The following is a 27,127-nucleotide window of genomic DNA, read 5'->3' as shown; positions in this document are numbered from 1 at the left end:
TGTCCATCTTTGTAATACCACCTATAAAACTGGGCTATTAGAACACATCACTATAAGCGGTGTGCAAAAATATTTAATCCCCTTGAAAGTCATTATAATTTTATGCATGACAGAAGATTTGTACACATATTTATCAATTCAGTATTTTCAATGTGAACAGTTATGCTGTAACAATACATTACCGAAGTCAAAATAAACAATTTTCTGTACATATTTAACTGTAGGAGAAAAACTCAAATGTTAGTGTTTGCATAGGTATTTAAACCTCTGTGCTTTGGAAGCTGCAGGTTTACACAAACAACACAAAGGTGACAGTCATAATTAAAATTATTAAGTACTACTTGTGAGTCCTTTATAGAGTATCTATATAATAAAAGCCCAGCACGGCGTCCATGTCCGTGTCCGGGTTCCTTTTGGCTGTATAGCCGCCCCCGTAGAAAAGCCCCAGTCCTTCCCCTCTGAGAATTCCTGCTTACCCCCCTCCGTTCTTTCCCCTTTGCTTTTATTTTTCCTGTTCCCGAAAATCTTTACAAAAGAAAAGTAAAGAAATAGACAGAGCGTCACATTAACGTCTTCTCCCCTCTGCCCCTACAGCGTCCACCGCGCTTCTCGCGTTTTTATTTACACAAACACATTACATATAAAAACTATTTACAAAAAAAAAAAATGAATCCAATTTTCCAAAGAGAACTATTTACAATACACATAGACTTTATACAAAAAAAATCCTAATTATATATTCTCAACAAGTGAAAGAAAATATATATATATATATATATATAGCATACCTTTTCAAAACAAAAGTAAAGAAAATAGACAGAGCGTCACATTAACGTCTTCTCCCCTCTGCCTATTAAATAATAAACGAAATCGATCATAAATTATTAACACAAAGTAAATGAAATAAAAAAATCAGGAAAGAAACAGAAACCACAACCTACCCTTACAGCGTCCACCGCGCTTCTGGCGTTAGAGCCAAAAACGTGGTGCATGCAGGTTATGAGGTGTGATGCTAACTAACACCCGTACTACAACAGATTATATTGTTGATATACTATTAACTATTTACAGGGATCAACTCTTTTGGGGAAGTTCATAACAAAAAAAAAAATAAAATTAAAAATAACATTTACACTTTGCTACATGTGCACTTGAGTATTTCGAGCCCCGCATCTGCAACTGAACCTGCTGCTGCGAGAGAGTACACATTACAGCGTGATCACGAAGAAAAGAGGCAAAGGCGTGCCAGTCGCTCGCAACAAACGGACACTCAGCATTCACACAGATTAGCTCAACAACGCGTCTCTGCCACACAACGAAAGGCAACTGAAACCCCTATAGAGAGAGAAGACAGATTACGCCGTGATTGCGAAAGAAAGAGGCAAAAGCATGCCAATGAGACACCCGACGACAGGTCCTTACGATTGCAAAACAACCGTAATAGACAAACCCCTACAGAGAGAGAGGACACATTACGCATGACCACTTACTTGAAGCAAACATGAAGACCACTCAAATGACCTACATCGCTTTGCTCTTCAGAATAAATTACCACTACATGCCCCCTCGACAAGCACAGGACGTCCTCAACGGTATGATCCTCCTCTTCCTTACAACCATTTACACAACGTATACGATTCTGATTAGTCTGCATCCCACACTTCGTGAATCATGGGTTTTGTTTTGAAATTTTGTTTCTAATGCAAAAATCAAATGCGGTGCGATAAAGGACCCAGTTCACGACTGGCAGCCGCGTTTAAACAGGGAGTCCTTCAACTGTGGTCATCCAACGCCCAGCGTAGCGCGCGCCAAGTCGCTAGTTTGAATATAATTCACACACACACACAAGTTTGAATGTAAAACAATGTCAATTGTATGTCCTCACACTAATTTCACTACTGTGTCATTTCAGACATTCTAGTGTTATGGAATTTTACAAATGTTTTTTTTGCAATTTAAACCCAGGATCAGCCTATATGGATTTTTGTACAGTTATCTCATCATTAATAAAATTGATACTTTTGCACTATTAAAATTTACTTATGTGCGCAATAGTCTTTCTGCTTTTATAGAAGTCATCTGCAGTTTTTAGACATCCACGGGGCATCCTGGAATCATATACTTGTGGATAAGGTGTACCCACCTGTATACTTATTTTTAATATGAATAACAGAAGCTTAATTTTTGGCTAATCGTACTACAAACCATATGATTTTTGTAAGGCCCGTTATAACATGTGTAAGAAAAGTCCTTGACTCATTTACTATTGATCATAAAAAAAAGTACAAAAAAAAATATCAGGATTGCAACATAATTGGTTTATTTACAAAACTCTGAAATCATTCAAACTTGCACATTGTTTACATTTTTAACTTTAAAGTGTATAAAACAGAAAATGTACAGTACTTCATTTTAAAAATAATTTATAAAAATAATCAGTGTACAATAGGTTTTGTTCTCACATCAAAGAGCATAGTAGTTCTATAAGAAGTACAATTTATTTTGACTTTTAATGTGCTTCTATGGTCTGAAGGGGAAACAGCTTACACTTTTCAATTTATAAATGGTTAAGGGCATCCGCACAGTCTATGGTGTATGTCATGATAAGCCAATATTGGAAAAAGGATGGGACTTCCCAACTTTAAGTAATTTTTCTTTGCCTTAATTATACTTTCCAGTATATGTAGCTTATTACATTTTAAATATATTAACTCTGAACTGCAGGATTGATATGCCACACTCTGAAGATAAACTTGTACTGCTTTTGCAAACAGAAAACTCTTTACATCATCACTCATTTTTCAGTCTTTGTCTATACATACTGCATATATACACAGCATTCAGGAACAAAGGAAATAATTCTCTTAAAACTAGATTTTCTGTACATTTTTATTTAAAAGTAGGTTCATAAAAACACCTTTTTAATAAAGGTATGAACTAGCTGATTTTCATTTTAATTTTACTTTATATTTGTTTTTCAAAAGGAAGAGGGGAAAAAAAAAACACTTAATACTTTGGTGCATCCATTTATCTGGCTGTTCAAAACAATATTATAAAATATATTATATATATATATATATATTATATATATATATATATATATATATATATATTTATTATTATATATTATATAACAATATTATAAAATGCATATTATTGGACTCTACATAGAGTAAAATTAATTGACTAATTAGGGCATTGTGAAATTTGAAAACCGGTCTTCAAAGAAGATACTTATTTAGCCAGTCCACCAAAAGATGCATTATTAATGAAACAAACCGAGTCCTTACAATTCATAATTGTTACTTGCAGTTATTTATGCTCAATGATTTTTTTCAAATAATTCTTTGCTAACCTATGGAGCATTTAGAAAAATAACATTAAAATAATACTTTGTTTCTTTTTTCTTTTTTTTAATATATATAAACAAACCTGTGAAATGTTAACACCCGGGGCTCTGATCTGTCACGCTGTGACCTCCGACATAAAGATGTCAGTCCTCTACGTCTACTGCGTTCTCCAGATCCCACATTCATATCCGGCTCCTTAGATTTGTTTACTCGCTGGGCGGGGCTCATGACAGATGGGTCTAGAGAACGTCTGTCCGGCATACCATCAGGTCTCCAGTTGAAGCCAGCATTAGGTGTTGAGGAGTTGCTTATTCTATGAGTTGTAAAGGCACTTAATTTTGTTTGCTGGTAACGATGAGCTGAACAGTGGGATATACATAAAAAAAATAAATAAATAAATTAAATGAAAAATATTCTCATTACCCAACCTCTTCACTTGACTTCATACTAATTAAACCAAAAAACAGTTTTTAAATGTTTAAGTGAAAGTAACAAACTTACAAATAATATAATAATATTCTTATTTGCACATCTCCAACAGACTAGTTCACAGTAATATGATGGGTCAAATTATAAATAAAATAAAAAGCAAAAAGTGAACATTATTTCAAAAGTTACATATACAATAAAAAAAGCAGCTCTCCGTTGTTAGTCATTTGAAGCCAAGGTCAAAAGAATGTTGTTGAACAATGTACCCTAGTGAGTTTTCTTTAGACAGAGGGAGTGAAATCTGCTGAAACTGACCAAAAGATGTTGGCTTGTGCTAATCAGTAAGCTGCTTGTGTACACATCTTGTGCAAAGTTAAAATTATCATGTACTATGACATGTGCAAATCCATAGCTAATATCCAAATGCGCAGCAACAGTGGACAACTTAATCTGTCTGTCTTCTCTGATGAAGGAATTCAAGTCGATGAGGGCTTTTGTGTGTGTGAGAGAGAGAGAGAGAGAGAGATATATGTTGATGGTTAACCAGATCAAGCTTCATCAGATACACATTTTCTTCCTGCTTTATACCTTTCTACCCATTCATAAAGGTTTCTTTGAGTCATGCCATTTTCACTTCCTTACTGAATAAAACATCAACACAATTTTCACACCCTCTGTCCAAAGAAAACTAAAACAATGTCAGAGCACTGTGCTACACTGTACGTATTCAAACTACCCACAAGTCATCGTGAACATGTTATATTGCATCAGCTTCTGTCTGTTGCGGTTACCGTATAATTTTTCAATTGCCTTTACTTTTTGATTTACCCTTATAGTATTATGATACAAGGGTAAAAACCACCCTTGAATTTATAGGTGCAACTGGTAATGATCCTTTAACATTTGCAAGAACAGGAATAACAGAAAAGTGACAGTGTCTGCGTCCCACTTCCTTAAGTTTATAATTAGTTAGTTGGCTTTGTTGGCATTATTGTAGTGATTATTGTCTTTGCACCAAACCATTCAGAAAGAAAACCATCCTTTCAATAAGTTGTCTCATTATTATTATTTGTAACCAGGCATGAGAAAGCTCATGTCTTTGGCAAATTAGAGTTAGAGCTGTATCTAGAGCTTGGTGAGAAGTTTTGATGATGTAACAATGTTAAGTGCCGAGTTGTAGACTATAAATAACACTCTGGCATAACAGTATTTATGACCCAGGTATACCAGCATATACCAGAATGGTATCAAGCACAAGAATATGGCAATCTCTGGGGACCTTAAAGTCTATCTATCCATCCATTTTTTGTCATTTATCTAGTACCAGGTTGAGGGGGAAGCAGTAGGAGTAATGATGCCCAGACGTCACTTTTCCCTGCCACCTCATCCAACTGCTCTGGGGGATACCAGAAGCATTCCCATTCTAGCTGAGAGAATCTCTTCAGTGTGTCCTGGGTTTACCACAAAGTCTCCTCCAAGTTTGACAAGCCAGAAACACCTCCTCAGGGAGGCATCCTAATACGATGCCCGGATATTCTCAACTGGCAGCTGTGCTTTAAGCTATTCCTGAATTCTGCACTCCTTTCCCCATCTCTAAGCCCAAAAACCTTGTGAAGGAAGCTCATTTCTCCCACTTGTATTTGCAATCTAGTTCTTTCGGTCACTACCCAAATCTCATGCCCATAGGTGGGAGCTGGAATGTAGATCAACCAGTAAATCAAGGGCTTTGTTTTTCTGCTTAACTCTCTTTTCACCACTACTGACCAGTACAACATCCACATGACTGCACAGGGCTGCAGACACTGCTCTGATCCACCTGTTAATCTCCTGCTCCCTTCATCCCTCACTAATGGGCAAAACCCTGAGACACTTAAATTCCTCTGCTTGAGGCAGCACCTCATCCCCAACCTGGAGAGGGCACTTCACCCTTGGAGGTGCTAACCCTCATCCCAGCCACTTAACAGTTTGCTGCAAACCACCCCATTGCATGTCTGAGGTCATAGCCCAGTGAAGCTAGCAGGACCACTTCAGCTACAAAAATTAGAGATGCGATCTGGATGTCACCAAACTAGATATTCTCCAATCCTTTGCTGTGCCAAAAATTCTGTCCATAAAAATTATGAACAGAATCGCTGACAGAGGGGAGCCCTGGTTGAGTATGACACGCACTGGGAAGTAGTCTGACTTACTGCTAGCAATGCAAACCAAGCTTTCAGGTACTGGTACCCCATATTCCAGAAGCATCCCCACTCGAAACTCCAAGGGATGTGGTTGTATGCTTTTTCCAAGTCCACAAAACACACAGACTGGTTCAGAATACTTCCATAAACCCTACAGAATCCTTGCCAGGGTAAAATGCAGGCCCAGTTTTCTGTGACCGATACAAAAATCTGCATTGTTCCTCTTCAATCCAAGGTTTAAACAGCAGCCAATATCCAGACATAGGCCTTTGCAAGGAGACTAAGGAACACACCTTCTAGTATCCTTTATTAAAGATTGGGAGAACCAAAGGCACTGTCCCCAACCTGAACACAATGTTGAACAGGCATGCTGTTGCACTTCTGTGCTAGTTACAGTTTGTCCATAATGAACACCATGTCCAAGTATAAGGGTGTTCATAAGTGCACTTGTGAACAGAATATCCTAGGCCATATTTTGATGATACATTTTGTAGTCATGTCATCAGATCTGGGACCATATGTCTTGGATGCTTGGATGAAAAGAGAGGCATAGCATTCACCGAATCTCTGCCTGGTTTGTGAGTTGGATCAGATGGCTGGAAAAGATGTACGGCAGACTGACCAAACATATTGCGAGGGTGTTCTTGAAATGTTTGGAAGAAGTGTCTGCCTTGGAGATCTTCAACTCGCGCTTCTGGAAAAAATATTCTTGAATTCCAAAGGAGGAATGGGGCATTGAACCTGAATAGACCATGTTCCTTGCTTCCATTGATGAAGCAGCTGCAGGTCGTTGGTGCCTGTTGAGGCAGCAATCCCTAAACCCAGCGGTGGACACCAGCAGTAAATGGAGTCATCAGGCAGAGAAACGGTGTCTACCAAGCATGTTTAGCTTGTGGAAAATGTAACTCTTTCAGGGCTGAATATTTTTTCCAAACAATTCAGTTTTCTGAAAACCACACAAAGCAATGGTTTCACACATAAGTCAACATAAAACGTCTGTTGCTATGTGCTGTGGCTGCTGTTGGTGTATGTTCAGCATCTCTGGCAGCAGTGGCTGCATTGGGGGCACCTCGATGGTCAGCAGGAATGCATGGTGGGCCAGCTGCCTGGCTATCTTCACACAGCAGGTGGGTGGTGGTGGCGGTCGCAGTGTGACGCAATCTGGTTTATACCTCTTGTCATCATAAGTGGTGGTCCTCCCAGGCACACAATGCTGTAGGCGCATCAGCTACATGAAAGTGTTCAGCACCACGATCACCTGGGGACCGATCAGATGATGCTAGTATCTCGGAATCCGACAAATCACAAGTCCTATTCAACAAAATTACGTACAATGTCCATGGAATATTTTGCTTTGGTCTCTCGCCAGATGTCGGAGCCATTTTAGAGGTTGTTTGCTCTTCGCTACTCATGCATGCGTAGGGAATTGAGGTTAAATCAACAAAGCTATGTATCTTTCCTTCTAGCAAAGAGAGCCAAACTAAAACGTAAGGGTGAGTTTGGTTGCAGTTTACAGCTGATTACTGTTCTCTACTCCTGAATTTTGACAAAAGTCAACATCAGCCCTGAAAGAGTTGGCAGCTGACAGGTTCCAACAGGCCAAGCTGAGCGCTGGAATTGTGGTTGTGAAAGTACAAACTTGGGTGTGGGAGGTAGTTTAAAAAAATAAAATAAATAAATAAATGAACGCTTCGGTGGAAGGTCTTGGGTTTGAGCAGGATGGAGTGGGAAGATATTTGCCCAGAGTTCTTGAAACTTCTGGATGTTGTTGGATAAACTGAATAAACTGAAGGTGTTCCAACTTTTCTGGAAGAGGTACTTTTAATGTGTGTCTGCACCACACTTTAAAAGCATTACATTGTAACAGAAATGAGGGCCAGTGGTCTGACAGAATCCACTTCAGAGTATAATGGTTGTCATTTTGAATAAGGTGGGAAATATGTATTTTCTTAATGAGTGATTTAAAAATACAGTGGAACCTCGAGATACGAACACCTCTGTATACGAGAAATTCAAGATACGAGGAAAATATGAGCGAAAAATTCAGATCTAAATACGAGCATTGGCTCGCGTAACGAGCCACAAGCCAGGCTGTGGGTATAGCTCGTGGCTTAGCGAGGGGGCGTGGTGGCTGTAGCGAGCTACAAGGCGATCTGCAGTGTGGCCATTTCTCACCTAAGTGCACAGGTGCCCACATCCATGATTGTTCCTGTGGCTGATGGGCTGCAGCTGCCATGTCCTCCCCGCATATATAGAGAAGCGCGAGCCGGTTAAGGGGGAGAAGAAGTAAAAGAAAAGAGAGGAGAGAGAACGGAGGTTGCAGGAGGCAGGCAGGCAGGAAGCAGCAGCAGCAGTAGTAGGAGAAAGTCGGTGCGGGAGAGCGAGCGAGTGCAGGCTCGCGTGTAGCTGAACAGTGACCTGAACAGGCGAGCCAAACAGCTGTAGCAGGACGGTGTAGAGAAGGTCAGCTGCATTAAGAGTGTCTCGCCTGTTGCAGAGCCCGCATGGGAGAAGCAGGTGAGACGCTGACGCTAACAGAAAAGAAGCACCGGGGATTGTCATCTGTTTTTTAAAGACTGCTTCCTGTTGACGTTTTAACCTCGTGTTAAAGGATTGTTATTCTTGTGTATTTTAAACCTCCACTTCACAACTGTTTTAAGGATTACTGTATTTATTTAAAGATTTATTGAATGCTCTACTGCACTTTGGACACCTGTTTTGATTCTTTTAATAATCAGTTATATTATTTACCAGTGTTATTTATTAAAGGTAGACTACAGTATATATTATTTATCAGTGTTATTTGTTAGGAAAATTGATTTTTATGTTAATATTTTTGGGGTGCGGAAGGAATTAACTGGATTTCCATTATTTTCAATGGGGAAGTTTGTTCTAGATACGAGAAATTCGCTACACGAGCTCAGTGCTGGAACGAATTAAACTCGTATCTCGAGGTTCCACTGTATAAGTAAAAATGCCAACTGACTCCCATCTTTGCAGATATTTCTTGTTAAAAGATTCTCCTGATGTCATTAACAGAAACTGAAAAGTCAGGATTAACCTGGGCAGCAGGGAGAAATTTATTGTTTCATCCAGGAGAGAAAAATATGCGATTTTATTGGACTTCAGTTTGTAGTTCATATTGTATGTATCTGTGTGCACTATCACATTCTAGCACTGCTGGCCCTGCTGTACCCAGTTTCCAATTTTTCCTAGTATTGAGTTTAATCAGATTTATTTGCTTTCATGAGCTCCTACCTAGGTTTGTTGCTTGGCTTAAGGGAATGAATGTAAACCTTCAGTAAATTATAGATAACAATGGTAATTAACAGTTTCTGATTAAGAATTATAAGATAGTTTTCATTGTTTTTAGTGTCTGCTGAGAAGCAATTTTTGATTTTCCAAAGTAATGGCAGTGTAGCATGTGGTACATATGTTTTAGAGTGTATAGGGCGGAGTGGTGGCTCTGAGGCTAAGGATCTGCGCTGGTATCCCGAAGGTTGCCGGTTCGAATCCCCGTCACTGCCAAAAGGCCACTGCTCTGCTGGGCCCTTGAGCAAGGCCCTTAACCTGTAATTGCACCAGGGGCGCTATACAATGGCTGACCCTGCGCTCTGACCCCAAGGGGTATACGAAAACTACCAAATTCCTAATACAAGAAATTGTATAAGGCGAAATAAAGAAAAAAAAAAAAAAAAAAAAAAAAAAAGTGTGGTCTGTGGGTGACAGGCTCAATTTTGGGGTATATACTTCTTTGTTGAAATCCCTACAAACAATAAATGAAATTGCTCAGATTTTAAACGTTCATATTTTGTAATGCTGCATATGCCACTCAGTGTAGTGCTGGTTTTACCAATGGAATGTATAGCTTTAGCTACTAGGTCAGGGCACAATGCACATAATGCATATTTATCAACAAAATAACATAAAATGTATTAAAAACAAATAGTAGGCCTATTCAAAAAATTAAAACAACCAGAAAAAAACACTCACACTACTTACTGTTCCACTCACTTTAACTGTTAAGACTCACTTTTTGCATTTTACTTAGGAACTCATCACAGTGCTCTGTGCCTGCACTCGTTGAACAGCACTGTACAGAAGTACTGTAAACTGAAATAAGTAATATGTAAAAATGAATGACATTTATTAGAATAAATTTGTAACTTATTCTGAGAGCTTGTTTTCTGTGTTGTGTTAGCTGTTAGTAATGGATGAACTAAAACATGCTTGTGGGCCTCCATGCCTTATAAAACTGTATAGATAGGCTACTTTTTACTGTCCAATACGGAAATGCAAGTAAACAAGTACTTCACTCCTGGTGTAAGCAGGTTAAAGTAGATTTCACAGCATCAAGAATAACCTCTCTGAATGACCAGAAATGACAGATTGTAATACAAATCAAATGTAGTGTATTGGATGACGCATTACGAAAACAGAGGTTATTCTTCAGGGCCAATTACACAACACTATTAAAACAAAACAAGTTAAATAATGAAATAGCAACTAGGTTATATTATTTTACATTAACAAAGCAAAAATACACAGAATTAACAATTAAGTATCAAAAAAACGTATAAAATAAAAAGAATACTTTTTTTTTTTTTTTTTAAATACAGATTCATAAAAACACAGTACCGTATCATCATAGAGTACAACCTTGACCAGTTATTGACAGTATAAACTGATTATTCTCATATTGAACAATTATATATATTACAGCAGATAAACTGTAAATTTTGCTCTGAGCAATCTTCCTGTAATGCCTTTCTGCTAACCCATCTTATGTTAATGCCATTCTCATTTTGTTTTCTATGTATCAAAGATAATACTTATGTACCTATAGCAGTATCACAAAGCAGAGCTAAAAAAACACTCATAAATAGAACCATTACAATCTATCATCAATACTTCTGTATGGGGCATATCTTCTAGATACTGAAGTCCCTCTTATTAAAGCAGAGGATTACCTGAAGAAAGTTATTTATTATAATTACTTGTTACAAATTCAAAAAATAAAATGGTGTTACACCAAGCAGTAGTAACTGAAGGAAAACAGTCCATTAAAGCAGTCTACAGTATAACAAGCTACAGTCTAAAAAGATGAAAGACTGAGCCATCTTCAACAACTATCAAATACACATGCCCATGATGCAACAGAAATTATACGCAATGTAAAAACTGGCCACAATGGACTGTCAAAGAGAGACACAAATTCTTGATTCAAGTTAGGAGACAGTAGAAGAAGCAGAATGAAGAATGAAGACTCCAAAAGAAGGTACTGGAGTCAATTAAGAAACAGGTTTATATGTTTTGAATTGTCAAAAGCATTTATAACAATAATAATATAAATAATTACAGATTCAGCTAGGAGAAAGAGATATAAACCCTTAATACCATTTCATTAACATTTTAATATAATTTGAATATTTCCAAAATCTTATAAATACTGGGTAAACGTTTTATTTCTGGTATCTGGAAGAAAAAGAACATATGAGATTTAATCAGAATAAAAAAAGAACATTAAAGTATTGGAAAATTTGCAAAATTTACTTTCTAAAAGCATTAAATTGCATATCTGATAATATTGGAGTAAGCAGACTCTACAAAGATGCATTACTTTCATCTCCACACTTTGCACTTACAGAGTGCTGCACAGCGGCATGGGTCATGTTTGTCAAGATAGTGCTCCAGTGTATCCCATCCTCCACCAACCCTCACCATCACGTGTGTTCTCAATACCTGGCACAAGACAGAAATATATTACAAGTATATGGAAGGATCAAATGACAGACTAGAAAGTTACAGAATAATAGGTTTTACACTATGAAACTAGTAGTTTTTTAATCTTTTTCAAATTAATTGCTGAAATAAATTTTAATACTCAAATCTGTATATTGTAACAAGTTGTCTGACCAGATAATTATATTCCTAGATAAATAACCCAAAATCCACATTAGTAACTGCATTAGATATTCTCAAATCAAATCTAGTGTTACCATGTTAACAAAAAGTAAACTGGGATGTTTGCGGGAGTACAGCAGATGAATTCTAAAAGGTACAGTACATATAATAAACTGCAATGAGTCTGGGAAATATTATGGGTGTAAAGCCCTTTAAAGGAATACTCCACCCAAAAATGATATATTTTTTATATGTTGCTTACCGTGTGCAGTTTGTAGTGAAAACATAGGAAAAAAAAAAAAATTACTTTCTTGCTTTCATGAAGAACAGAGATGCTACTGATAGAACTTGAGCCTTTGGTGATCAGGGCTGTACAACAACAAACAATATCAAAAACATCCATGAAAAAATCCCCATTACCTGTGTCACATAATCCACATGAAGTCATCTAGTCATATGTTCACGATGTGCAAAATGCATTAATTTTTTGCTAATATACTGGTAAATAAATAACTCTGGAAAATGGAAGTACTCCTCCATACAGGGTCAGACTTTTGAACTGAAGACCTGCCTCTCCCAAAAGTCCTGTCCTCAGTTTTTAAGGGCTTGGAACTGAAGTACTTTGTATAAAGTATCACCATTTATTAGCTGAGCAAACTTGGTGAAACCCTCAAAGTATTGTTATAGAACAAGCAAATGGGCTGTCAGTTCTTCTATAAAAACGAAAATGTATCCTAAATATAGATGAAAATTAAACATACTTATTCAAATAAACAAATCAAAAACTCCTAAACTTTCACAAAGGGTTTCCATATATGTCATAAATTAAAATAAAAAAATAAAATAAAATAGAAGTAAAAAGAAAACAAAAAACTGAGGCACTGATATTAATAACACAAAAAACTATATAAATAATAACAATTACTACATTACAAATTGAAATAGACATAATGGGGAAAAAAATCAAGTTAGATGGCAGAAACAAAGTATTTACATTTTTATAATATATTCATAAAAAAACAGCATAAAAAAATTTAAAAAATAAGATACCAAAAATTGTATAACAAAAGTGGAAAAAATACGGCTAAGATATACAGAATACTCTGTTTACAAATAAACCCATAAATACTAATAAAAAGTGAAAAAAAGCATTACAATAATAAAGAAATAAAACAGAACCTCAATTATCTATGGTAATTTGGGTCAATGTTACAAGTGCAGAGAAGGTGGGGACTGACACAAAGAGAGATCAGCTACCGTCATCAGGGAAGCACACCATTCACAGAGACACGGGCTCTGCACGACTGACAGATAGAGACCTCCATTTAGCTCATGCCACAACACTCGCCTCTGAGCCAGGGAATGCTGGCTCACAGCTCGCCACCAGCAGTTCACTCCACTGCTAAATCTTCAAAATGAGATGGTTTGTAGTTTAAGTCCACAGCAATTCAATTCAGTTAGGATGTGATTAGCACTATGAACAGGTAGAAAGTACTGGTGACACTGTGTAGAGAAGGTGGGGACTGACACAGAGAGATTAGGTGATATCACCACAGAAGCACACCACTCACAGTGATCAGAGATGGGCTCTGCATGGCTGCTGGATGGACCTCTCCATTTAATTCACACTGCAAAGCACACAAGTCTGAGCCAGAGAACACAACTTTGCAGGTCCCACTGTCAGTTCATCACAGTATTTTGAAACGTATAAAAATAAAAATCCTACGTGAACGAAACAGTAGTGCATGTGTACATGGACAATGCTGGCAACACACTGCCAAATAGTCGAGGGGTGCAGTTGGAAAAGGGGTGAGTTAGTCATGCCCACATTCCCACTTTCACCAGCCTCTCAACTGCTCACTTGGTATAGTTGCAGTTAAAAGCATAGTATCAACATGCTCAGTACAGTAATCACAGCAAAGGTTGCATGAATTCTAAGAAACGTAGTGTACTACACTTGCAGATTTGCCTCAGATAATGCAGAATGTCAGTAAATCAGGGCACAAATAATCATGGTTCTACTGTAAATCCAAAACACTAAAGATGGAACCCAAGGCATAGGAAGACTAAATAGGGATATGGAGAGAGACCGGTATTACTCACTCGAAACTAATAACGGCTGACTGTATAGGTAGGCTTCAAAAACATGCGTTTTAAAGTTATTTCAATGCAATATGTTTTGGTTATTAAACAATAACTTTGGTATTCTTCCAAGTCAAAGTTATTTTCTCACAATATACTGTATATTAATTTGTCACATGTAAATGTGTTCTGAAGTGAAGCAATTCTTAGAAATTAAAAAAAAATGTAGCCTGTAGAGTTAACAATAGGACTAACGGAACACATGTCCACATGTGAAAGAAAAAGCCTTAAAAGATACTGAATATGTCAATTTTTCAAGCAAAAATGTTATTGAGCATTGATCCGGAACCTAAGATTGCATGCATATTGTTTATAAAAAAAAAAAAAAAAAAAAAAAAACACCATTCATGTTTTTTAAGAAGCTAGAAAAGCAAAAAGCAAATCATTGCTGCGAGATTCAGTCATTTTAAAAGAAGTCAGTACACTTTGCTCCACTGCTCATCTTCTTCCACAACATCTTTCAGGACCAGGAATGAGGATTCATCTAGCAAAATCATCCGCTAGCACTGTTACTGACACTGAATGTTGATGCCCTGATGTGAATTTCTGTCTGTGTTCTGTAGTACTAAGGTGCTTTACTGTGTTAGCCATTATGAATGTAGTGAGAAGTCAAGCAAAATGACACCTTTTATTAGCTCACTTAAACGATTAGAATATGCAAGCTTTCGAGGCAACTCAGTTGTAACAAAATATTGCAACCTTACCATACGTTGGTGACTATTTACCTTATTCATGAAGATCCTCCACAGGTTAGGCTACCTATGGCACCAACAACAGAAAAACGCATGTGCTGAGATTAGTCTCAAACTGCACAGAACTAAACAAGAAAGAAAATATTGGTACCTCCTTTTATAAGCTATAATACTCGCAATAGTGAAATGAAAATACTATAAAACTAATCCTAAAAACAGAATATTGTCTCATAAGGGTAACTATACAGAATGATTAAAAAAACAATAAAAGATTAATGAAAAAAAAGGTATGTGGAAAAAAAATTGAGATTGCATTGCAACTTCAACTTAAAATCAATGCAAATAATTCTCCACATGTAAGCAAACTGGCTACTAGAAACAGCTCATGTTGTCAGCACTCACACAATAGGTACTACTTACAACAAGTGAGGGCTGTACAAAGTCACCAAAAGTACTGATACGTAGCACAGGAAACAAACCGCACAAAAAGCAACTAAAATTGAAACTTCATTTATGCCTGTAGGGAAACTATTTAAGAAAGTAAATCCAAAGGAGATTCCCTGCATACTAAAACTGTATTAAAAACGCGGTACTCTAAAAATGTGTCCTACACACCCAATATGTGATTTTATACTAAGAAATGCCCATTAGACTGTTTTTCAGTCTAATATTAATGTTTTTTTCTGATATGTGTAATTTAATTTTGTGAAAATGTTTCCAACATAATGTTTTGGCTAAGGACATAACAAGAGATTACTCATTCTGTATTACAGTTCAAATTGTGTTTTAATGTTATAGCTTACCTAAAACTGTCAATACTGTCCCCAACTTAAGGACACAGATAAAGGATAAACATGGAACAAAAATGCCCAGGCTTCAATACAATCTACTACTGTTTTGGTTTCACAGCTTATTACACAGTCTATTGACTACTGGATTGGTAATTATCTTATAAAATCCAGTCTTATGTTGGCATCACAAATGATGACAGACCCAGCATTAGAACTTCACCACTGACATAGCAGAATGCTGGAAAGGTGGCCGGGTAGCTATTTGGCCTAGAACAGATAGACTGTGATATGCCTTTTTTTTTTTTTTTTTAAGAAAGCGTGAGTACGGAGATCAAATTTCTCTGAAATTTAAGACAAGTGGAGTTGGATTTAATTTTTTCCTTCTTCCTTTTTTTTTTTTTTTTTTAACAGACCTTAAAATATTTAGGTTTATAATGCATAAATCACTAATCTGCATTTTTCAGAAATCTTTGAACACTCGGGAAATCTCTAAAGATTCTAACATAGGAAATGATGTTCCATTACATAAAGGAGGAGTATCTCATAGGCCAGGAAGTTTAAAGGTGTAACACAGATAAAATTAATGGAAAAACTTATTAAAGAAAAGATTCAGTAATAACTACTTAATGATTGTACAATGCTAGATATCTAAAAACAATCAAAAAGTGAATCTGGCTACTTGAAGATTTAAGCCAAGAATATTTTTGTCCAGTCTATATTCATTGACTTAGCAACAATGGGTATGGGTACTTTAGGAGATTACTCAGGCAATGTCCATTGTCCAATTAAATGTTAAATTATTTTCCTTAATGCAGAAAAAAGATAGCAAAAAGACAAAACTATTCCAGATTTTAAAACGCCTTTGCCATTCATATGCCTCTTTAAACATAATTTTGCATTGCAGTAGCTTTGTGGTCATGAATTTGTGAATATTTTTTACAATTAAGTGATTAATACGAACAAAAGATAATAAAAATGTAATAATAAAGTACACTATAAATTGAGTTTTACTTAAACTTTTACTAGAAATTTTGGAAGAGTGCCATTTACATCAACTTCTTCCACTGCTGAATTTAAAAATTCAGAGACTGTTATAAGACTGCAGCTTCTCAACTCATTTAGATTTATTAACTACAAATGGAGGAAGATGAGACAACATCGATTTCTTATTAGACATGGCCAATCACACAATGCAAACTGAAAAGTGTACTGATTTAATAAGCACTTTTTCAAATGCTTAAAATAAAAATAAAAAAAAAGAAATAACCTGAAGTTGACACAGAAAAATCATACGATAAGCCAAAATTACCATAATTAAACAAACACAAAGCCAATCAACACTGACACAAAAGAAAACCTGGAAAAGATTACTTCAAAAGACTGAAGCTTCAAGACTGGTCAAGAATAAAGAAGTGCGAAAAAAAAAGGAACATTGTCTCCTTTGCATACAACAGGAATGTAATCTGTTAAAAGACTAAAGTACACAATAAACAGGTCATGCTAGGAGGAAAGCAAGCATACACTATTAGGGATGTCACAACACTAAAGTTACGAAAAATGTTTCAGTACTTGCTTTTTTACCAGTATCAATACTGCCGAGAGAGTCCGTATAGCACTCATGCGTACCTCGGGTATAAACTACATACAAAATTGATCCATGTGGGAATAATACTGCACTGCATTAACACATTTTAAAAAGATGCTTTTGCGTTTGAAAATTTCAGAAGGCAAGTGCAGGAATCACATATTTAAAAACCAAAAAAAAAAAAAGCAAACACCACACACTGAAGTTTTACACTTTTGTCAATTATGGAATTAATTCAGAGGGTATATCTGTGCATGCTCCGAGAGCAAACTAACATGACCTAACGTGATGTAGTTGTTTAACTTGTATTGTCATACATTTGTAAGAGCAGGTGAAAGGAGAGCAAGATGAATTGCTTTGAAATAGTGTCCTACACAGCCCTGATAAATAAACGGAGGCTTTGCATTCAACTTTCAATTGTAATGAACACTTCTACAGATGTGCATCAGTCCAAGCATCTCTCCAATTTCGAATCTGTGTTTACGGTTCAGGATCACACTGCTGTGCGACTACACACATCCACTGTTACGCATATAGGACCAAGGGATGTGGGTAGACAAGGCACAAGCTTTGAAGGAGGTGTATGAAAAATTAGAGACAAAAAGAGGGAGGGAGAATCACTTTTATTAAAATAGTGAAGAGTAGCAACAAGGCTGTAAAGAATTTTAGTAAGATAAAGCAGAAGAAAGATGAGCAAGGTGTGGCCTTGAGTGAGCATGATAGGATAAAGAATAGATGTAATAGATGTTACTGTTAGTATTTACAGTACATATTGTATACTTTATTACAGAATAAAAAGCACAATATTGTTCATTTCAATAAATTGAGGTACATTAAAAAAAAAAAAAAAGCCATTGAACGGGATTTCTGTTTTTGCCGGGGTCTTTAAAACTATCGAGTATTGTTAATTTTCACTGGTATTGACATCAAATGCAGAAATTCATGTATCACGATATCCCTATATACTATTATAGTGACATCTTCAGGACTGGTGCTACGAGAGGGTGAAATGAATGTACAGTAACTGTACCTGGGCCTAGACATAAAGAGGGCCACCCACATATAAGGTCTTTTTTTATATAAATAAAAAGGCACATCTATAAAATCATAAAAAATGTATCTTTGTATGTTGGAACATGGAATATGTGGTTTTATTCAGTGGAATATAAGATTTCCACATTCTAAAATAAAACACCACTACCCCAACAGACACATTTTATCTAAAAAAGGTAATATTGATTAATGTATCATCAGGTGGCCTGAGCGCCATACAGACAAGCTTGCATTTTATGCCTGCTACTGTACAGCAGTAGGTGTGTATGTAGGTCAGAATGACTAAATATAATTAGAAAATACAAAAAAGCAGTCCAGAAATGGCATGTGTGCACATTCTGACTGAAGCTTTCTTATATAGAAGTAGCATGTTCCACCAAAACCCGTAGGATGAAGAGGATTTCCAGGGCAGCAACTCTCAACTCTGTACACTCAAACTGGCTCATCATACACAGAGGCAATTGGGAACCAAGTTGTAAAAGCTAAGGATTTAGTACAAGGCAGCACACTAAATTCTTAGGAGAATGTTTACAACCCTGTACTTTGGCAGAAAATAATTACTAATAGTATCAGAACACATACAGTGAACGGCAAATATTTCACATTTCCCAAAAAAATTGCCACCATCTCACACCGACTAATTATTTTTACAAGGTGGGCACTCACACTGTGCTCAGATCATGGTTAGCCTATTCCAGATGTAAAGAGAGTATTTTCCGTTTTTGCGGTAGGTTATCAGAGACTGAAAAGTGGCCATTTACTCAGGGCTTTTCTAATTACTTCAAGCTGCCCCAAAGACAGCTTATGAACAGTATATGAACACAAAAACACAGTTTTTCGAAAATTTAAAGCCCCCACAATGTGCACTAGTGACTAGCACTTCCAATGCATGGTCATGCTTAACTGGTGACTGAAAGGCAATGTTGGCACGCTGCTCTTTACAGAATATTGCATCATGTGCCATTTATGAAATAATTAAACAGACTGTATAATGGTAAACTGTGCATTAGACATTTCACAAAAACAGCAGTTGTCACTAGCATTATCTGTGACAACAGATGAAAATGCAGAAGTACACAAGAGCTTCTTCAATATTGTAAATTACAAGTGGTGAAACACTGAATCGTTGCTTGAATGACTAAACAAAAATGTCATTAGAATCGAAGATTATATCGTGAAATGCTGTGATAATGGGGAAACATGAGGGGTGTTAATTTGGTTTGAAATTGGCTTTTATATTTTGTTTAAAGTACAAGTCACAACAATGACTTTCTCTCAGGCTATCTCCCTTAAGAACTGCCCGGTCGGCATACCAGGGACAGCACTTTATCTCAGAGGACCTCAACCAGACAATCAAGATGACCTCACCTTTATCCTGTGTAAGAGACGGCCTGCAGCTCAACCCGGCTAGGATGCCCCTGCGATGGAAGGATGTGGGAAGGCAGATTTTCAAGGACACTAGATGGCAGCTCACCTGTAGTGTAGCAGTGCACTGGATTCCTGTACGACAGGCATGTGAAACACGCGGCCCCCGGGCCGCAACAAAAATCTGTGCGGCCCGCATGACAGATCCTAGTTAGCACTGAACTTGTACAAAATGATTACTATCGTTTGTGACTGAATCATTCTGCATCTTCGGTGTTACTTATAGACTTTTCTTACTTCTGCCTTCTGACAAAAGTGCTTTTTCCCCCCAAGGCATTACGGTACCGGAAACGTCATCTGCTAGTATAGCCACGAGCCTTGACCAAAGTTAATGAGCCGCAGCGTCACAACTGAAGTGCTAGGCTGCAGCAGCGGGCAGCAGGGGCGGCCTTAGGCATGTGCAAACTGTGCATCTGCACAGTGCCGCCAAATCCCAGGGGCCGCCACGCCAATATATATTGAATATAAAACAGAAAGAGAAAATAACGACACAGCTGACGGCAATGTGGCCGAAAAACATTGTGTTTCTTGTTAATTAGTATGCTGTATTTACAAATGTTGCTAGAGTCGGAGCAGTAAGCTATATGTAGTATTATAACGTTCTGCCATAATGAGAATATCATGGGCCGCCACTTGGTTTTCAAGTTACGGACACACGTATATAGAAGCGTGTCATGAGCACGAGGCGGCTATGCAGTGTCCGCAACGGATGTGGCCATCCGCTGTGCATAAGATACCATACTGACATTGCCAGGTGAAGGGGCCACCGATTCTTTCTCTGCCACGGCTGCCACGAGCCTAGAGCCGGCCCTGCTAAGGCTACACTACTGACTGGGCTGCTGAGACTGGCCACTGGGCAGAACTGAGCATCACGAGTAGTAATAGCCCGCATATTTTCACGTTTTTTTGCTCTAGTTTCATGTAAATTTGTGCTAGTATTGTAACGAACAGTTAGTGCAGACTACAGCTGAAGATCTGAAGTGGACGCGAGAAGTTGGTGAGTTGTTTATTAACATATTTTTGTGATTTTGAGTTTGTAAAATTATTGTAGGTCAGGTGGCTTTTTGCATATCGGCTTATTTTACAATATAAACTTTGAAGTAAACTTAGTAAAGTAAAATTTGATTTTTGGAGGATTTGTTTTCCAACTTAAATTACTGAGCAATGAATTCAGTGAGCATTTTCATGATTTCAGTTCACACAAACAGGGCATTGCGCTGTTCTCTTACAACGTTGAGAATGCGCCTGAGAATATCCAAATGGAATTGATTGAAGTGCAGTCAGATTCTATTCTGAAGGCAAAATACAACAAAGTTGGTGTGCCAGGCTTGTATGCTTACCTGCCACCCTCGTATGTGCAGATCCGCAAGTACTGTCAATGTTCGGAAGCACTTACCTTTATGAGCAATTGTTTTCGTTAATGAAAGCTACCAAAACCCCACATCGCTCAAGACTTACCGTCGAGCACCTTTCATCCCTTATAAAAAGTTGCAGCTGCACAAGATTTCAAGCCTGATATTGACGAACTGGTTACTAACAAGAGATGCCAAGTGTCGGGACAAAAGAAATAAATCTCACACTGTAAGGCTCCTATATAAGCAATGAATATAATATAATGAATATAATATAATAAGGACCTAGCTAAGAGGCTAAGACTCTAATTCTACACTGTTGAATGGAGACTGTATGGAAATAAATTGCTTTTCTTTAAACTTTAAGTGTTACATTTTTTAAAGTTTTCAGTATTGGAAAGAAAGCTACAGTAACTTTGTATAATAGTATTTGTTACAGTGCGGCCCACTAACGCACGTATGGCAGTCGAAGCGGCCCACCAATGGTAGTGAGTTTGACATGCCTGCTGTACGGCATCCTGGGACTTGGAGTTCGGTTTCTCAGCCCTGTTAGGTGCTGTGGGTGCCACCAGGGGGAGCTGTCATTCCCTACAGCCTGGAAATACAAGGTCGTCATGAGGATGGAAGCCCCAAAGTACTTCCGGGCTGAAGAACAAACCAGTACTTCATTAGACCCGGAAGTGCTAGCCCATCACGTGGTCAGAAGGACAGAAGCACTTCCGGGTCAAGGACTTTATAAGGGACTAAGACCCAGCAAGCAAGCCAGAGTCGGGAGGTGTAGGACAGAGCTTGCTGGGAGGTGTGGAGGAGAGAATTATTATTATTGAGAATTGAGAGTATTTTGTTCATTTAATTGCCTGTTTTTTGTGGCTGGGGTGCTTTGGAGGCACGGTTTTCAAGAAGAAACATTAAAATACTTCTAGTGCTTTTACCCTGTGTCCTGTGCATCTGTCTGTTGGGCTTAAAGGACAACAGCGACCCCTGGTGTTTACACCTGTAAGCACCTCTTGGACCCTTTAACTTGAATGACTGTTTGTACTGAAAGCACCTCTCACATTATCTGAGAGAACAGAGTAAAGAGAGACAAAGATATTCTCTTATTAAACTGATCTTGTTAAAGTAGCCAAATTTCTCATGTCAATTCTTACAAACACTATGAATGTTTTACACTCAAATGCAGAAGGTGTCACAGCCTTTTCTCTCTTCTTTGCTTAGATCTTGGCTTGTGGTTTGCTGAGATGGGAGACCAATATCTGTTATCTTGTCAAAGTTGTAGCAATATCTCTGCAAAATGTGCATCTCCGCATAACCCTTAAAATGTACTCAATTAGTCTAAATTTAGTTGTTTATATGAAATGTAATACATTCCAAAGAATGTTAATGTTACTCAATAGCTTCATTGGTAAATTCATACAGTATGCAAATGTCTAGAAAGCCCATCTTCACAATAGTGATGTCCTTTAAAGGCACAAACTCTCTACTAGTAATGGCCATTAATGAGCTGATCAGTGTGTAGTTTGCTTAGTTGGTTTGAGTGTCCATTCCTTTTTTCAGTATATGCCTTTGTTTTTCAGCTCAACCTTAAGATCACATTATGTAGTCAGTCAAGTGTAAAGCAACAAGGCCAGTCAGCTATGCATCTGAATTCTATAATCATCACAGGTGTACAAGCTAAAGAGAAGCTGTTGAATGAGCAGTCCCTATGTGCGCCCTGCTCCTTTAGAACTGTTAAAACAATCAACACAATTCACTTGATGCTCAGCAAAATGCTCCCAGCTATTAAAAGTCCTACAAAAGCGCTATATAAATGTAATGAATTAATATTATTAATGAACCATTCCACCAGGGCAGTGCTACCACAGCCAAAACATAAGGTGACATATGCACTTAACGCTGTCTCATCTATGAAAGAGCAGCTCTCAACATACAGTATCAAATAAGTTCCCAGGATGCCACTGGGAAGGGAAGAGACATTTTGCCAACAATCAACTATCAGGCATGACAACAATGAACGAGCCTTTTAAAAGACAAGAAAAATGTGTGGTGATCTTTTTCTACTCCCTACTAGGCATTATCATTAGATAGAAAAAACTTTTCTTTATTGAGCAAATTCAACTGTTTCATTGCATTTTGATGGTCCTCAGATACTTCGACCATATTGGAACAGGACAAGCTGATGGAAGCAATGTTAAAAGGATGACATAAAAAGGTTAGCTTTTTATAAGGAAATGGAGGGCTCAATTATGGGTTTAACTACAGCTGAGTGCAAAAGGGCCCAAAAAAGTGAACTCTGTAATCATCTTTGTTGAAGTCTTTATGGAATATTTTATCTGCACCAAATGTGATGAAATAAAAGAATTTCAGTAGAAACTGACTGATTTGTAAATGAAATTCTGTTTAATGACAGAGCAAAATGCTGTTTTTTCAGGACACTTAACTCCACAGTTTTATTTGGAACAGCTCAAACAGGAATGCAAACTTGGTGCTCCTTGCATCAACTCACCCAGTTCAAGAGCCACGTGTGAAAACAGTGGTCAAACAGCATTTTCCACCACTGACCTATGAATATATAGTTTCCAGGCATGTTTGGAAAACAAGCTAACGCGAGTATTGCAGTGGCACACAATAGCAGCAATGACTTTAAATTTCTTACTACTCCTAAAAAATAAAACCGAAAAACTACTGCAATTCAAGCACACTACTGACTTACAAAAGGGGCATAAAAAATAATTCACCTCTACTCCTTAAATTCATGGCTAAAACCTGCATGTGAAAAATTTAATGTAACAGTTATAGACAACTTTGATAGTTTTTGGGGCCATGCTGTGTTCCTAGTAGTCACAGGTCCTTCTAATAAGTTATATAAAAAGGATCTTGTCACTATCTACACAAAGCACAGAGAAGCTGTTAAGAAGGTTAATAGGATATTAAGCTGTGTGGCACAAGGTGTAGTGTACAAGTGAAAGAAAATGTTTCTTTAGTTAGTGAGAGCTTATCTGGAGTACTATGTGCGGACATTGGGTCTTCATAGTACAAAAAAGGCAATGCTAAAAGCAATGCTAGATAAAGTCCAAAGAAGAGCAACAAGGTATATTTCAAGACTGCGAGTTTATGAAGAAAGAAGTTGAAAACTTAAGAGTTTAAGCAAACTGAAGATTATGAGATAACACGATTGAAGTTTTTAAAATTATGAAAGAAATGAGTGCAGAGGATGTCAGTTGTTACTTCAAATTAAGCTCGTCAACAGGAATGGGGGTTGGCACAGATGAAAACTTGTTAAGGGTAGAATTTGAACATTAGAAATTACCAAGTAACGTGGTAGAGAGTGGTGACAGGATTGAGATAGAATTGATGAGCTCTGTTGGCTAAATGACCTGTTATGTCAAAAGCTGATCTATTGTTCTAATATTTCCATATTACATTACTAGCTGTGTGACTCAGCTTCGCACTTCAAATTTCAGACAATGTGTGTCAGTTATAATGCCTGCAGTTAATCAGGATATATTTTTTTAAAGGGATAATATTATTGGCAGGCAATGTGGCATAGTGTTTAAGGTTTTGGAACTAGGAATTAAACCATGACCTTGTAGGTTCAAATACTGCTGTTGACACAGATACCATGAGCAAGTCACTTCATCTGCCTATGCTCCAGATGTAACCACTTTCATCTCAAATGTTGTAAGTCACCCTGGAGAAAGGATTTGGTCAAATATGTTTTATTAGATCACTGGAGCTGCTTACTGTTGAGCATGTTATACAGTATTGTCCAGGAGTGAAACATTCCTGCACTAAATCAATTCCGGGTTTTGTCTGTGTTTCTTAGTGACTTGGCATTTGCTTTTGGCCACTGCAAAACAATTTAAAAGGAAAGTTTATTGCTTTGAATTGAAATGGGTAATCAGTAGGAATAATGTCTACAGGGTGACATTGAGTTAAATTCCAGTGGATGTTTTTCAGATGTTGATGAGCAATAAGCAAAAGGTATCACTGAAAACTACAGAAAACAAAAAAAAACACAAACAAAAAAAAAAAAAAAAAACAGTTCAAGGAAAGTTCGAAGTTAAAAAAAAAAAAAAAAAAAAAAAAAAATTGACAGTGTTTCTGTTTGGGGGATCATTGTGCACAACTGAGATGCGACCACAGAGCTAACTGCTCTGTGGATGATTCATTCAGGCATTTCAAGGTCTTTTCAGCACTTCAAAATACATTTAGCAGATACATTCATTATAACGTAGTAACGAGATTTCTATACACTCGTGTCATATGGGGAAACTGTTGGGACCATAAAAATACTTTGTTGTAATGAAAATTTCTTGTAAAGATAGTCCTTGTAACTGAATTTTACCACATATATCCCTCTCTCTCTAATATTATTATTATTATTATTATTATAATAATAGAATATATATATATATATCTCCTGATGAGCCCAAAATTAGGGCGAAACACGTGTCGCATACTCTTTGCATCATTTGACAGTAAAACTATTTCAACCATTCTATGATCTGCTTCTCGTAACTGAAAGAGGGCACCGTGGCGGATGTTAGCCAACTTGCTGACCAACCACAAGCGTTACCTGGTAGGTAACCACCCATACAATCAGATTGTGATTCAGACTATGAATGCCATGAATGTAATTATCCCGATCTAGATGCTGTCAAATGAATGAACCACACACCGTGGCGCAATAGTTACCTACCAGGTAACGCTTGTGGTTGGTCTGCCATTCGGCAAATATCCGCCACGGTGCCCTCTTCCAGTTGCGAGAAGCAGATCATGGAATGGCAGATCAACCACAAGCGTTACCTGGTAGGTAACCACCCACACAATTCAGGTCGTTGAGACTCAGACTACAAATGCAATGAATGTAATTACTCCGGACCTACAGGCTGTCAAATAAACGAACCACACGCCGTGGCACAGTGTAATGGGGCTTCATCTCTGACACTGACATCCGAGGTTCGATTCCCGAGAGGGGTGCAGTGAGTGTGTACACCTGATGAGCCCAAATGAGGGCAAAACACGTGTTGCGTACTGTTTGCATTATTTGACAGTAAACTATGCAATATATATACATATATATTGTCCCAGCCGGCGGAGGCTATGGAAGTGCAAGTGGGTCCAACCAAAGGGGCACGAAAACCTCGGAGGTGGTGCCGAAAAGGCAAGTTCCAGGGTGCCGGTAGGAGGGGGGAGTGCTGCCTGTGTAAGGCATGACAGGACACCAGGTGGTGGTGTCCAGGCAGCAGCATCTCTGCTCCCGTTTCTGTATGTGTTGCAGGACCGGACCCTGGATGAGCAGTAGGACCCACTTCGGGGATGAGCTGCCCTTGCGGGACGAGTCGCTCCGACTGACAGGTCTTCGCTGGCGGTGGGGCAGTGTCGCAGTCGGTTGGGGGGGCAACCCGGGAGGGACACCCTGGAGGACCGGAAGAGGGCTTACGCCTTCCCCAGACCACGTGGGAGCGACTGCCCTGGTACCTATGGGGACCACGGGTACAGAGCTTTGAAGCTCAACCCGGTAGGGGCCCGTGGTCACCGCCAGGGGGTGCCCTAATAACTTTGGAGCCCTGTAGCTCAGCACTTCCGCCACACCTGGAAGTGCAAGGAGGGGGGGGGAAAGAGAAGCGGGGACACCTGGAGTGCTTCCGGGTACGCAGCCAGCACTTCCGCCACACTGGGGAGTGCCGGTGGAACATTGCTTGGAAGCACCTGGAGCACATCCGGGTGATTATAAAAGGGGCCGCCTCCCTCTATTCGATGGCTGGAGTCGGGTGGAAGAGGACAGAGCTCGGAGGAGAGGAGTGGAGGCGGACCAGAAGAGAGACGAGGAATTGTTTTGAGGACCTGGACTGAGGGTAATAACCCAGTGCCGCAGCACCAGGTTGTGTGTATTCACCGTTGTATATACTTGTAAATAAATGTGTGTAGTGACTTTAAATCATGTCACCAATCATCAATCTAACATTTGTGTATTTTGATAGTGAGAGATGGACTATATGTAGACACTGCCTGTGTACACATACTAAATTGAGAGATTATACAGCTGCTCTATATATTCATTCACAAATAAAATGTATGAGTCAGTGTTGTTAACTTTCATAACAGGGCAAACATTCATGTAGCTTAACTCATAAGGGTGCTTAAAGATTAATATATACCACTCTAATCATATGATATGCAAGACATTTGTAGCAGCTCTGAATTGCAGAGACACCCAGTTA

At 38.1% G+C, this 27,127-nt stretch overlaps 1 protein-coding gene across 1 annotated transcript in view; it reads right to left on the bottom strand.

Moving 5' to 3' along the window:
• Positions 1 to 27,127, bottom strand: part of gas2l1 (growth arrest-specific 2 like 1) — a 66,970-nt gene that overhangs the window by 4,325 nt on the left and 35,518 nt on the right. Inside the window, exons 4-5 of the mRNA XM_028808455.2 lie at positions 11,605 to 11,701; positions 3,433 to 3,709 (exon numbers count right to left, since the gene is read on the bottom strand). Of these exons, the coding sequence (XP_028664288.1) occupies positions 3,433 to 3,709; positions 11,605 to 11,701 (374 nt within the window). The remainder of the gene's footprint in view (positions 1 to 3,432; positions 3,710 to 11,604; positions 11,702 to 27,127) is intronic.

The sequence above is a fragment of the Erpetoichthys calabaricus genome, chromosome 1 (genome assembly GCF_900747795.2).
Source record: "Erpetoichthys calabaricus chromosome 1, fErpCal1.3, whole genome shotgun sequence".
In the NCBI taxonomy this organism is placed as follows: domain Eukaryota; kingdom Metazoa; phylum Chordata; class Cladistia; order Polypteriformes; family Polypteridae; genus Erpetoichthys; species Erpetoichthys calabaricus.
This window is presented reverse-complemented; position numbering and strand designations above follow the sequence as displayed.